Source organism: Salvelinus sp. IW2-2015, linkage group LG16 (genome assembly GCF_002910315.2).
Source record: "Salvelinus sp. IW2-2015 linkage group LG16, ASM291031v2, whole genome shotgun sequence".
Lineage (NCBI taxonomy): Eukaryota > Metazoa > Chordata > Actinopteri > Salmoniformes > Salmonidae > Salvelinus > Salvelinus sp. IW2-2015.
Genome location: NC_036856.1, coordinates 20,388,663 through 20,403,664, shown reverse-complemented (window position 1 = coordinate 20,403,664; position 15,002 = coordinate 20,388,663). Strand labels below are relative to the sequence as shown.

Here is a 15,002-nt window from a genome sequence, read left to right as displayed (position 1 = left end):
TACACCAGTTGTATTCGGCGCATGTGACAAATACAATTTGATTTGATTTAATATAAAATGTAGTCAGTTCAAATCACAGTTGTGAGATCCTATCCATGAAATCACACCAGTATGCACAGTAGGAATAGGGGGAGCAGGACATACAGAGGCATGAAACATTAGCTGTCACGTCAGTGGTATGGATCCGAACTGTCACTGCCACCAAAAGAAAACAGCCATAGGTTGTCTTTTTAAGTGTTTTTTGGTAGAAATGGCTTTCACACAAATAACATTTAGTCAATGTTATGACAGTATTTAAAGAGTGTATATTCTAACGTTGAACAATAGATTTTTCCAGAGGTCTTACCACATACATAAAAGTTTTGAACAATGCAATCATGATAGTAGTTGGTCTAGCAAATCTCGACAGAGGGTCTATGGTTGGTCCTCGAGCTGTCCGCCTAGTGGCTCGGAGGTCCTAGTAATGTTGGGGACAGGGATGGGAATGGAGTTTGGTGAAGGGTGACCCCCCACCCCTTTGCGAAATAGGAAGCTCTATTCTGCGGTAAAGATGGCGGCGGCAGAGGGGGKGCGCAGTAGCCGGAGCACGGCGAAACGACCCTGAAAGGCTCCATATTTCATAGAAACTCGGACGTGGGGGACCGAATATTACTGTCTCGAGATCCCACGGACCGTTGGCAGAGTTGTTTTCAGTGATTTATCAGACTTTTGCTTTATTGTTTGAGGCAAGGTGGGTGGGTTTCACAACGATATAGCTATCGAGCTAACCGCTAACGTCAAGCTAGCTAGCGAGGAGACGGGTTGAGGAAGACTTCTGAACAGGCCGCTCCATAATTGGGGGATGTGAACTGGGAGTGTGCAGGGTTGGATAGCTTCGTCCCGAACATCTTTACACCGAACTGCGGGGATGGGACAACAGGTAGGCCGCGTTGGTGAGGGGACTTCGACAGGGCTGCCACCACAACAACAGCAGCAACACCCTGGGAAGGGGAACAGGGGCAACGCCGGGAGGAGACCCCGGGAAATCAGTAACGTTAGCACTGGAACACCGCCAGGCAGGGTTGCTGCCGTTAACGTGCCGGACCCAGCAATTAATATATTCACCCAGCATTCAGGTAGGAATAGCCACATGGTATTACACAATAGTTTATTTAATCAACTGGTTTGTGCAATAGTAGTCAAACTGTTATTTTTAATTGGCTAGTTAACCAGCCAATATACTTCTACTAATCAATTCTATGTGCTCGTCAACGACGCGTTAGCGGAATTACAACCAATTGCCATCAGTGCCAGCTCTAGTTGTACGGTTAGCCAGCATATGTTTGCTAGTTTTCTTGGTTTCTAATATGTTCTCGTACATTATCAGACAATGAAGTTGAAGAGCACAAGCGTGAAGTGACAATGACAGCTTGACATGTCCCACAAGTAGCCTAATGGTTGTGTGTGTTTTTTTTTTTTTTTCATGCAGCTGTCTGGCATGGGCAGGTAACAGTGCAGTCAGTGCTACTAACGAGGATTGGGGTTGTTATTCTGATCCCAAACAGAGTGATGAAGAAAGAGCCGTTTCAGGACTACACAGCTGCAAGCAGCAAAGGGACTGTTCACTTCTCCTGCCACTGAGAGATGCTTGTTAAACAATGATCTCTGCCACAAGGGGATGCAGTGGCAATTCCACTCCATTAACTCACTATGGCAGCCACAACAGTCTCACATTTCAGCCTGAAGTGGTTTTCACATGCTAGGTTACAACATACTCAGCAGAAAATTGCAGCTCAAAGTAATTTTTTGAATTATGTTTGTGTAACTGACCGTAATGCAACATATTCTTTGAGGATACTCTCATTTTCATAGACATTGTAATGTACTGAAAGACTCACTGTGGTCAAATGATCTAGTGACACACTCAGTGTGCTCTGAGGGTCAAACTGCACTCTCATTGTGCTGCTGTCTAGGCCTGTTATGTGTCATTGGCACTCACGATTTGGTCAAGAGAAGGCAATCATTAAGGATCTCCCTGCAGGGAAACCATTATTGAATTTGGTCAGCAAAACCCTGCTCTGAGCTAGAATTAATTGCTGTTGTGTATGTATGCTATTAGGTTCTGTAAGACCATTAGGGAAGCGTTATGTTGAGGGGAATGTTATTATTCTTTGCATGACAAAGCTATAATATCCATCCATGATTGTAACAACTATACAGTCTACTGCTTCCATTGAGCTTCTGCCTGCCTAAGGGAAGGTCAGTCAAAGTCTTGTATGAAATCAGATGTGATGGGAATCGCAAGATTGTACGGCTCATCCAATAGTTGTTTTTCAGTGCTCTGCACTGGGGCAAAGAGATACCTGTCACATCTCCACAATTCAACTCTTAAGCTGGGAACGCAAACCTGAAAAGTGCATACTATCTGTTTTTTWAAATGTCAAGTGTGTCCTTTTTATAGCTGGATGCATAGCCAAGTTGTTGGAAGGCTGTTAACCTTGTAAACCTTCCATTATATTTTGAAGTATGAAAGCATTTGTTTGTGCAACTCTCTCCTTGACCTAGCAGAATCAATTCTAATGTAAGTCTATATGATGCAGTTATTACCTGGCAGTGCCACTGTTCGGTAATATCAATGTGTTGTGAAGTCATTGGACCATGTGAGTAAATCAGCAGTGTGTCAACGTCGAACATGGTTTTGTCTGTTCATAGGATTTGAGCCCTGCACATCTGGCTGAGTTATGTGACCACACACCAAGGCTGCTTTAACAAAGTTATTTTCCAACAAAGCACATTTCCTCCTTTCTTTGCTGAGCAAGATGACTTGAGGTCCTTCCTTCTTTTAGCCATTTGTGATTGCCACTATTGAATAGTTTATCTTTTGTCTGGTTTGTCAATGGTGAAAGGCCTAGGTGTACAGTTCAGTTTTTACCAAATGAAAATGCAATGACTTCGTAATCATGTTTTGATACTGTGGCTATTTTAGATGTATGTCTGTCTGTGACCTTTTTGAGGTGTGTGTGTGTGGTACGTGTGTACTGGTGTCCATGTTTGTATGGGTTATGCCTGTGTACGTGTATCTTTTTGCCTGAACTGTTTCACGGTGGGGACAGACAAGTTTTCTAAATCAATGGCCTCTCCATATCACTGTCCCCCAAGGTGACTCGTCACATCCCTGTTGGGTCACGATGCCATTTTGGTATTTCTTTATTTATTCATTGTCTCCGGATCTTAGAATACGTTTCTTTGCAGCGTTATGAAAACTAAACCCTATGTGACTCAGTGGCATTTTAAAGCCGAAGGGAACGGTATCTTTGATATGTAATATGTAGCCTAAGTGGAAGAAGGTTCACATTCCCCCTAACCACATCATGAGTTTAGAGTGCTCATCCAGTGTAATACTCTTCCGATCAAGTGAACTTAGAATTCTTCAATCGTTTAATGGCTTGTGTGGAACTATGGTCTTTCATTTTGCTCTGCCTTGGGCTCTTGTTTGCAGAATTCACAGAAGTGTTCATTTGGCTATCAAGCCCATAAACAATTCAGCAGGTTGAGCGGTCAAGAGCAGGTTTCATATACTTGATTAGGAAATGGGCCACTTGTATTTAACATCTCTGCTCTACATGTTCTCCCTCCTCCTGCCTTCATAAAATGGAATGAATTCCAGGGCAGGCAGGACAGTGGATGGGGACGGCCCATTATCCCTGATACATAAACTGATTTGCATTAGGAATGAAATTGGAATAGACAAATCCACTTTTCTATATGTGCAAAGGCCCCAACAACCAAAATAAGCCTCACAGTACTGCCAATTGACTTTGAGGCAACTGTAAGATTTTAACAAATGTTAACTTGATGTGTTGAAGTAATCATGTCCATTGGTGGCTTATCTGGGTGACTGAATCCTCTCACCCACCCAGCAGGTCACCCCGAGTTGCATCCTTCAGCCACTAGAAGGAGCTCCGTCTCGTAATTTTCAGCCCTATAAATGCTGGGTAGTTGTGTTCATTTGCATGTTTACTAGGGTATGTACTATGCTTATGCATGCCATGAAGCACATTGATTATTGTGGCGGACTATGTTCTGGTAATATAGTACACCCTGTACTATTGCTTCATTAATTATTAATTCTTCCTCTCGCTCCTCTCTATGTGTCTGACTGGTGAAAGCATGAGGCTGGAGACTAAAGACAGCACTTAATCCCGGCTCATTTTCCCCTTCCCAGTGGAACTCATTCTACTCTCATTAAAATAACCAAAGGAAATGGTTGGAGTCGATGTTGCTGCTGTTGCAGATGATGACAACTGTCCCACCTGAACTTACATACTCCCACATATATATCATATTGGGACTTTGTTTACCCTACAGAAGGTCAAGTTGTTTACTGTCTATCTTGTAAAACCTAGATCAGTGGTTTTCAACTGGTTTTGCTTGGGGAACCAAATCAAACCAGGTTGTCTCGGTCGCGAGGCAGTATTCGCATCGTGGAAAAAGAATCACCAAAATACAATCTGCAAGCTATTTTTAATGCTATATTGATAGTAAATGTATCAGTTATAACAAGTTAACAACATTCCCACCTCTTTCATTGACAATAATACAATGATGCCCATATTCTTGATGAAGAATGTTAATAAATTCACTGACTTGAGACACAAAATCAACCAAAATAGCGCTGCTGTTAGCTCTATAATGAAAATACTGTGATTGAAGATTTTTTTTTTCAGAGATTAAATTAATAACAAATGTAAGTCTTATGTTCAGACTGGAGTGTGTGTGTGTGTGTGTATATATATACGTTTGTATAGGGAAAAAAACATTTAAAAAAAAAAAAACTCTGACATCCAGGACCCACTCAAACTACCGTGAACCAAATTTGGGTCTTGACTCACCAGTTGAGATTTGCTGACGTAAATCATATAGGTTCAGATACAGTATGTCATGCTGCTGTTGGTTTTCCAAGTGGGAGACTGGTCTATTGGGCTGCTTAGTGAAGATGTCTGATTTGAAACGCAAAACCAATTCAGTGTTGACTGGGTGCCAGCACTTGGCCTGGGTTGTGTCTGACTGCTCTATCAGTGCTTATCCAGAGATCCAAGCTCCTGGCTTGGACCCTACTCCCTCAGTGGGACTGAGTCTCTATCCACTATCACTCTCATCCCAGACTACTTGGTTCTCTCTGTGCCCAAAGCTCAGCTCAAATCCTTCATCTTCATTCCCTGTCTTCTCATCTGCCTCTGTGTCATCTTAGTGGAGTTGAAATTGAGCACTGCTTATACCCGGGATAATCCTCTCTGTCCTCCCTCTTCTTCCCCTCCTGTTTAATCACACACCAGAGTCGGCCTTAATCTGGCCTTTAATGTGGTGCTGCCAGGGGCGCCTCCATGCTCTCTTGTGTTGAGCAGTGGGGGTGAGACCAAGAAGCTCAGTCACAGAGAGGGCCAATTTCTCTTTCAATAGACTGGGATAATTTGCCCCATTTTCAAAGAGAATGAAGCGAGTGGCTAACCTGGGTGCTATCGGAAGCCTTTGATACTGTGCCTTGTGCAGGGCTATCTGGGTGGCCAAGCCCTGCATATGGAAGCAATGGGAAAGTAATCTCGTCAAGCTCAGTGTATTATCACAGGAACATGAATAGACCCACTGACGTCAGTGTAATCCTCTTCAGCCAGGCCTGAACGTTCATAGTAATTTCAGCAGTTTGAATACCCGAGTCGACAAGGTAAAACAATATATATTTCTGTGCCCTTGAGCAAGGCATTTAACCCTATTTTGCTCCAGGGACGCCGTACTACTATGGCTGACCCTGTAAAACAACACATTTCACTGCACCTATCCAGTGTATGTGACAATAAAACATATATACACTGCCGTTCAAAAGTTTGGGGTCACTTAGAAATATCCTTGTTTTTGAAAGAAAAGCAAAAAATTGTCAATTTAAAATAACATCAAATTGATCAGAAATACAGTGTAGACATTGTTAATGTTGTAAATTACTATTGTAGCTGGCAAAGGCAGATTTGTATTTTTATGGAATATCTACATAAGCGTGCAGAGGCCCATTATCAGCAACCATCACTCCTGTGTTCCAATGGTAAGTTCAAATCAAGTTTATTTTATATAGCCCTTCGTACATCAGCTAATATCTCGAAGTGCTGTACAGACACCCAGCCTAAAACCCCAAACAGCAAGCAATGCAGGTGTAGAAGCACGGTGGCTAGGAAAAACTCCCTAGAAAGGCCAAAACCTAGGAAGAAACATTTACATTTAAGTCATTTAGCAGACGCTCTTATCCAGAGCGACTTACAAATTGGTAGAACCTAGAGAGGAACCAGGCTATGAGGGGTGGCCAGTCCTCTTCTTGCTGTGCTGGGTGGAGATTATAACAGAACTATGCCAAGATGTTCATAAGTGACAAGCATGGTCAAATAATAATCATGAATAATTTTCAGTTGGCTTTTCATAGCRGATCATCAAGAGTTGAAAATAGCATGTCCGGGACAGGTGGCGGTTCCATAACCGCAGGCAGAACAGCTGAAACTGGAATAGCAGCAAGGCCAGGTGGACTGGGGACAGCAAGGAGCCATCACGCCCGGCAGCCCCGACGCACGGTCCCAGGGCTCAGGTCCTCCGAGAGAGAGAAAGAGAGAGAGAAGGAGAGAATTAGAGAGAGCCAAGATTTTCAAAATGTTCATAAATGACAAGCATGGTCAAATAATAATCAGGAATAAAAGTCAGCTGGCTTTTCATAGCCGATCATTAAGAGTTGAACAGGTAGGGGTTCCATAACAGCAGGCAGAACAGTTGAAACTGGAACAGCAGCAAGGCCAGGTGGACTGGGGACAGCAAGGAGTCATCATGCCCGGTTTACCGTGACGTATGGTCCTAGGGCTCAGGTTCTCCGAGAGAGAGAAAGAAAGAGAGAACGAGAGAATTAGAGAGAGCATACTTAAATTCACACAGGACACTGGATAAGATAGGAGAAGTACTCCAGGTATAACCAACTGACCCTAGCCCCCCGACACATAAACTACTGCAGCATAAATACTGGAGACAGGAGGGGTCAGGAGACACTGTGGCCCCATCCGATGATACCCCCGGACAGGGCCAAACAGGAAGGATATAACCCCACCCACTCTGCCAAAGCACAGCCCCCGCACCACTAGAGGGATATCTTCAACCACCAACTTACAATCCTGAGACAAGGCCGAGTATAGCCCACAAAGATCTCCACCACAGCACAAACCAAGGGGGGGCGCCAACCCAGACAGGAAGATCACGTCAGTAACTCAACCCACTCAAGTGACGCACCCCTCCTAGGGACGGCATGAAAGAGCACCAGTAAGCCAGTGACTCAGCCCCTGTAATAGGGTTAGGGGCAGAGAATCCCAGTGGAGAGAGGGGAAACGGCAAGGCAGAGACAGCAAGGGCGGTTCGTTGCTCCAGAGCCTTTCCGTTCACCTTCACACTCCTGGGCCAGACTACACTCAATCATATGACCTACTGAAGAGATAAGTCTTCAGTAAAGACTTAAAGGTTGAGACCYAGTCTGCGTCTCTCACATGGGTAGGCAGACTATTCCATAAAAATGGAGATCTATAGGAGAAAGCCCTGCCTCCCGCTGTTTGCTTAGAAATTCTAGGGACAATTAGGAGGCCTGCGTCTTGTGACCGTAGCGTACGTGTAGGTATGTACGGCAGGACCAACTCGGAAAGATAGGTAGGAGCAAGCCCATGTAATGCTTTATAGGTTAACAGTAAAACCTTGAAATCAGCCCTTGCCTTAACAGGAAGCCAGCTAGCACTGGAGTAATATGATCAAATTTCTTGGTTCTAGTCAGGATTCTAGCAGCCGTATTTAGCACTAACTGAAGTTTATTTAGTGCTTTATCCGGGTAGCCAGAAAGTAGAGCATTGCAGTAGTCTAACCTAGAAGTAACAAATGCATGGATAAATTTTTCTGCATCCTTTTTGGACAGAACATTTCTGATTTTTGCAATGTTACGTAGATGGAAAAAAGCTGTCCTTGAAACAGTCTTGATATGTTCGTCAAAAGAGAGATCAGGGTCAAGAGTAACGCCGAGGTCCTTCACAGTTTTATTTGAGACGACTTTACAACCATCAAGATTAATTGTCAGATTCAACAGAAGATCTCTTTGTTTCTTGGGACCTAGAACAAGCATCTCTGTTTTGTCCGAGTTTAAAAGTAGAAAGTTTGCAGCCATCCACTTCCTTATGTCTGAAACACAGGCTTCTAGCGAGGGCAATTTTGAGGCTTCACCATGTTTCATTGAAATGTACAGCTGTGTGTCATCCGCATAGCAGTGAAAGTTAACATTATGTTTTCGAATAACATCCCCAAGAGGTAAAATATATAGTGAAAACAATAGTGGTCCTAAAACGGAACCTTGAGGAACACCGAAATGTACAGTTGAAGTTGTGTTAGCTAATCCAAGTTTCTAATTTTAAAAGACTGATTGATCATTAGAAAACCCTTTTGCAATTATGTTAGCACAGCTGAAAACTGTTGTGCTGATTAAAGAAGCAATAAAACTGGCCTTCTTTAGACTAGTTGAGTATCTGGCACATCAGCATTTGTAGGTTCAATTACAGGCTCAAATGGCCAGAAACAAGGAACTTTCTTCTAAACTCGTCAGTCTATTCTTGTTCTGAGAATTGAAGGCTATTCCATTTGAGAAATTGCCAAGAAACCAAAGATCCCATACAACGCTGTGTACTACTCCCTTCACAGAACAGTGCAAACTGGCTCTAATCAGAATAGAAAGAGTGGGAGGCCCCGGTGCACAACAAAAGATTTTTCCAATGCTCAATTAGCCTTTTTAAAATGATAAACTTGGTTTAGCTAACACAACGTGCCATTGGAACACAGGAGTGACGGTTGCTCATAATGGGCCTCTGTACGCCTATGTAGATATTCCATTAAAAATCAGCCATTTCCAGCTACAATAGTCATTTACGACATTGACAATGTCTACACTGTATTTCTGATCAATTTGATGTTATTTTAATGGATCAAAAAAATTGCTTTTCTTTTAAAAAATAAGGACCTTTCTAAGTGACCCCAAACTTTTGAATGGTAGTGTGTGTGTATACATGTTTATTTTTATTTTTTAAATCTAGCGTAGCCTAAGTATGGAAAAATGTAACATGGCTAATGAAAGGCCAGCTGCTGCTGTATACTGCCTTACAAATTCCATAATATCATGGGGTCATTTGAAATTAGATGTTATATTTTCTGCCTTAGGACTTTTGCTCCGAGTCCCACTTGATCCTGTCAGGCTGATCCTGTCATCTCACCTTGGCTGGACTGTGATGCAACGTATGTATACCATTTTGCTTCGTAACTGATGTAATCATCTCTAGGCTTACGTCTCTACACCACACAGAAGGCACTCGTGTCTCTCCACACAGTGGTCCAGTTGGTTTCACATTGCCAAATGTCAAACGAACCAAAACTCCTCAACAAAACCAGGTGTCCATACAAGTCATTTGTTTATTGGACAAAAATGCTCATGTTAAATCATCTACGATTATCATGAAGCGCTACTTGTGTGTCCCAATCATCATATTTCTTTTTCAACAACGTGGGAGGAAACCGCGCAATAGCCGCTCTAACTGTGAAGTGAATAGCCTATATTCAATGGCCTATAGCCCCCGTACCCCTAGTCTGCATCGGATGCTCTCATAAATGCGCTGCTATACGGTTAAATCCATATGAATTCAATCACTTTTTGACAGCACCCCTTTTGATTTGAACGAAACCTTCCATAAATATTTGCCTATTGTAGAAGTGAACAGAAAGTTACTCTTTGGACCTGAATGCCAAGACATCTAAGAGAGAAAGTTGACCTATTTTGCGTACCCCAACATACCATGAAACATCTTCATCACTGTAAAATATGATAGGTTGAGATTTGATATCATTTAAAAGCTTACAAATAAGGTTGTCAAACTATTTTATAATGTTTATAACAATTAGAATATTTGAACCGTATGTCAATTCTCTAAATACATATGAACCTCAATTTTTTTCATATTTGCATATGTTTTTGCTTAAACCTTTCTTTACATCCTGGGGTTTTGGTGTTGTGCACGCCATCGGTTGAGAAACAACATGCTCTTGAATACAGGGTGGGTGTCATGTTTTGGCTGATAAATGTACTAAAATGTACATTTCAACTTTCAAATGGTACCACAAAAAGAGGTCCACACAGCAGAGAATGTTGAGTTGAATGGGAATACCTGTTTTGAAATAACCATCAACCCTCCAAAAGAAACTTATTGAAATCATATAAATATATGTATTGCTTTTAACTGTTTCGGGTAATGCAAGTTCTTGTGCTGTTAGGGGAATAACCTATGTGTAAATGTAATCTGTTGCTGAATTCTTTTGTGTTATCTGTGATCGTTTTGTTTGTCTTGTGTAGTTTCTTAATCATTGTACCTAAACTCTGTGTAAACATGTATACGCAGGGCCCAGCTGTAAAAGAGACCTTGTTCTCAGTCTGTGTTCCTTGTTGAAATGAAGGTATAATAATAGAATAGACATGACCATTAAGTTGATATTCGATGGTGGGTGGACCGGCGTCCATCTTTATGGTACTAATTATACTGAACAAAATGCAACATGGAACTATTTCATCGATTTTTACTGGAGTTATAGTTCCTATAAGGAAATCAGTCAATTGATATCAATTTATTAGGCCCAAATCTATGGATTTCACCTGACTCGCAGGGGAGCTAGGCCCAGCCAATCCGAATGAGTTTTTCCCCAAAAAAGGGTTTTATTACAAACATAAATACTCTTCAGTTTCATCAGCTGTCCGGGTGGCTGGTCTCAGACAATCCCACAGTTGAAGAAGCTGGATGTGGAGGTAGTGCCCTGGCGTGGTTACACATGGTCTGCGGTTGTGAGGCCGGTTGAACATAGTGCCATATTCTCTGAAACGACGTTTGAGGCGGTTAATGGTAGAGAAATTAACATTCCATTTTCTGGCAACAGCTCTAGTGGACATTCCTGTAATCAGCATGCCAATTGCATGCTTCCTCAACTTGAGACATGTGTTGTTGTGTGACACAACTGCATATTTTAGTGGCCTTTTATTGTCCCCAGCACAAGGTGCACCTGTGTAATGAGCATGCTGTTTAATCAGCTTCTTGATAGCCACACCTGGCAGGTGGATGGATTATCTTGGCAAAGGAGGAATATTCACTAACAGGGATGTAAACAAATTTTTGCGCACAATTTTAGAGACGCTTTTTGTGCTCATGGAAAAATTCAGTTATCTTTTATTTCAGCTCATGAAACATAGAACCAACACTACATGTTTCGTTTTTATATTTTTGTTCAGTATAGCAATAAAAATGTACATTCAAATGGCGTACCAGCTAAGTTACTGTGGTCTGAAGTAATAGGTCCATTCTATGAATTCTATTTCTATGATTGAAATGAAGCCCACTCTGTATTCAAGAGCATGTGTCTCAACCGATGGTCTAAGCTACAGCAATGTGAAACAAATCAGAGTTTACACATCTTTTTATAATTGATGTTAAGGGTCGTCATTTTTATAGAATATTTTTTTAAGATACTTTTGGTCATGTGTATGTGGACCACTTGCTCGTCGAACATCTCATTCCAAAATCATGGGCATTCACATGGAGTTGGTCCCGCCTTTGCTTCTATAACAGCCACTACTCTTCTGGGAAGGCTTTCATTAGATGTTGGAACATTGCTGCGGGTACCTGCTTCCATTCAGCCGCTAGCATTGGTGAGGTCGGGCACTGATGTTGGGCGATTAGGCCTGGCTCGCAGTCGGCGTGCCAATTCATCCCAAATGTGTTCGATGGGTTTGAGGTCAGGGCTCTGTGCAGGCCAGTCAAGTTCGTCCACACCGATCTCGACAAGCCATTTCTGTATGGACCTCGCTTTGTGAACGGGGGCGTTYTCACGCTGAAACAGGAAAGGGCCTTCCCTAAACTGTTGCCACAAAGTTGGAACCACAGAATCGTCTAGAATGTCATTGTATGCTGTAGTGTTAACATGTCCCTTCACTGGAACTAAGGGGCCTAGCCCAAACCATGAAAAACAGCCCCAGACCTCAGACCTCCTCCACCAAACTTTACTGTTGGCACTATGCATTGGGGCAGGTAGCATTCTCCTGGCAGCCGCCAAACCCAGATTCGTCTCTCGAACTGCCAGATGGTGAAGCGTGATTCGTCACTCCAGAGAATGTGTTTCCACTGCTCCAATGGCGGCGATCTTTACACCACGCCAGCCGATGCTTGGCATTGCGCATGGTGATCTTAGACTTGTGTGTGGCTGTTTCGGCCAGGGAAACCCATTTTATGAAGCTCCCGACCAACAGTTCTTGTGCTAACGTTGCTTCCAGTGGCAGTTTGGAACTTAGTAGTGAGTGTTGCAACCAAGGATAGATGACTTTTACATGCTTCAGCACTCGGCGGTCCCGTTCTGTGAGCTTGTGTGGCCTACCACTTCGCGGCTGAGCCTTTGTTTCTCCTAGACGTTTCCACTTCACATTAACAGCACGGGGCAGCTCTAGCAGGGCAGAAATTTGACGAACTGACTTGTTGGAAAGGTGGCATCCTATGATGGTGCCACGTTGAAAGTCACTGAGCTTTTCAATAAGGCCATTTTAATTTTTGTCTATGGAGGTTGTATMWATGGCTGTTTGCTTGATTTTATACACCTGTCAGAAACGGCTGTGGCAGAAATCCATTAATTTCAGGACCCTGTCTTTAAAAGATAATTTGTAAAAATCCAAATATAACTTTTGTTAAGTGTTTAAACACTGTTTTCGATGTTTGTTCAATGAACTATAAACAATTAATGAACACGCACCTGTGGAACGGTCATTAAGACACTAACAGTTTACAGACAGTAGGCAATTAAGGTCACAGTTATGAAAACTTAGGACACTAAAGAGGCCTTTCTACTGACTCTGAAAAGCACCAAAGAAAGATGCCCAGGGTCCCTGTTCATCTGTGTGAATGTGCCTTAGGCATGCTGCAAGGAAGCATGAGGACTGCAGATGTGGCCAGGGCAATAAATGGCAATGTCCGTACTGTGAAACGCCTAAGATGGCTCTACAGCAGGGGTGTCAAAGTCAAATGGACGGAGGGCCAAATAAAAAATTTAGCTACAAGCCGAGGGCCGGACTGTTCGAATGTTCATTGAAAAAATTTTAAATGACGCATATAGTCTAGTGAACCTAATTGAACCTACTGAAAACCTAACAAATATATTCCAATATGATCAGATAAATAAAGCAATATTTTCTTATGGCTCTGTCAGTAATCTTTAATTTTCAACAGACACAAAAGACAAATTTCCTTTATATAAAAATCCCCATAACATAACCTATTAAATTGAAAAGAACCGGTTTCAAGGCACCATCAGTGAGCCTACTTTTTCTTAACTGTTTAGCAAAAGTGGGTAAATTTACTTCTAAAGAAAAAAACAGAACTAGCAATTTTCTCTATCCCCACTCAACTTGATAATCAATTTTTTACAAAATTGAATTGGATTGAAATACACCAATAAAAATTAAAGTGAGCAAAATCTCTATTAATCAAAACAACAACCACTTTGTGTTTAACGGTGAAGTTAACATCAGTCGTGAAAACAAATATTAGAACTTTAACTTATTAAACGTTGAACTGAGTAAATAAACTCTAAATATTGTGATCTGCACAGTAATGTTCACTTGTTTTGAGGATTGAGAGGTAGATACTTTCAGGTTCGTCCCATCTGTGTTTCCCAACAGATGTTCATCACATGTTACTGGTAGGTTAAAGGCCTCTGAGCTGAGGAAACTCGTCGAATTTAGAGGTGGAGGTGATTCAGCAGTCAAGTCGACTTCTTGTTGATGTTTTGCTCAGTATCAATCAAACAGAGAAACAGTTGTTCACCCAGTCTATGTTTGCCAAACAATTCTAAGACACGTTTAATTGAGCAAGCCTGGCTGCTGTAGCTGCATGCGCAGGCTGGGGCATTGTGTCGGGAGGAAACGGGCGAACTCCGCAGCAACCCCACTGCCGTCATATTTTGCCCTCAGTTCATCATTGCACTTGGTAGGTCAGATCACTCCATTTGAGTGTTGGTAAGGTGAGCCTTTGCCACGGTCAACAGCAAATTGGGGTTACCGAGCAGTTCCAACCTGCTTTATTTGTGCTTCAAGTCCAGGCAAGATCGGCGTCGAAAGTCAGCGGCAGCATACCTATTTTATCAGCCAACTGTTGCGCTCAAGGGAACGGCACTGGATTAGAGAGCTTCTCTTCTTGGTTCTGGCAGCTGGGAAAGATGCGCTCGAATTTTCTTTCCGCATCTTGCGTCTCCCATCATAGGAGTCAGTATTGTTAATTCTAATATTGTCTACATAGTACTGTACTTATATCAGAGATGAACATGCATCCCGACCCTGCCAGCTGCAAAGTGTCATTGCATATTTCAGATGACTCGTAATGTCAGCACAGAAAAGCCATTTCACCACAGACATTGGCCGTCTCGAGTTGGTGTTGTGTCTTTCCCATTTGCTGTCCAAGAAACGTAGACAATCTTCCTCACGGAAGCTACGAACATCTTTGAAAGCACCTTCCCACGTGCTTACGCCTAGTCGCCACCTCTTTGTGATAAGCAAATCACCTGAGTTGCTCCGATTGTCGTAACTCCGCTCAGATAAAGTGGCCTTGAACTGGCGGTGATTGGCATTGTGGGAAATTGGTAGTATTGGTGCGTTGTAAAAGATCTGCGGCAGCTGCGGCTTGCTCGGTCTGCGCGGCCGGTTCTAATAATAAATCAAGATCATCCCAGGGGACCGCCTTAAAAACCTTACCGCGTGTCGCCGGATGTGGCCCGCGGGCCGTTGTACTCTGCATATGTTGCTCATACCAGGGAGACAGTGACGGACAGCTGATCGTCCTCGCAGTGGCAGACCACGTGTAACAACACCTGCACAGGATCGGTACATCCGAACATCACACCTG

The 15,002-nt window shown here is 42.7% G+C and overlaps 1 protein-coding gene across 2 annotated transcripts in view; it reads left to right on the top strand.

Annotated features, from left to right (window-relative positions):
- Positions 1 to 450: 450 nt before the first annotated feature.
- The window catches only part of LOC111975275 (tyrosine-protein kinase ABL2), a 44,613-nt gene continuing 30,061 nt past the window's right edge, over positions 451 to 15,002 (top strand). Inside the window, exons 1-2 of one of the 2 annotated variants that reach the window (XM_024003468.2) lie at positions 451 to 1,115; positions 9,244 to 9,318. In XM_024003468.2, coding sequence (XP_023859236.1) covers positions 908 to 1,115; positions 9,244 to 9,318 — 283 coding nt within the window. In that variant the 5' untranslated portion in view covers positions 451 to 907. The remainder of the gene's footprint in view (positions 1,116 to 9,243; positions 9,319 to 15,002) is intronic. The other variant, XM_024003469.2, reaches the window with a different exon arrangement.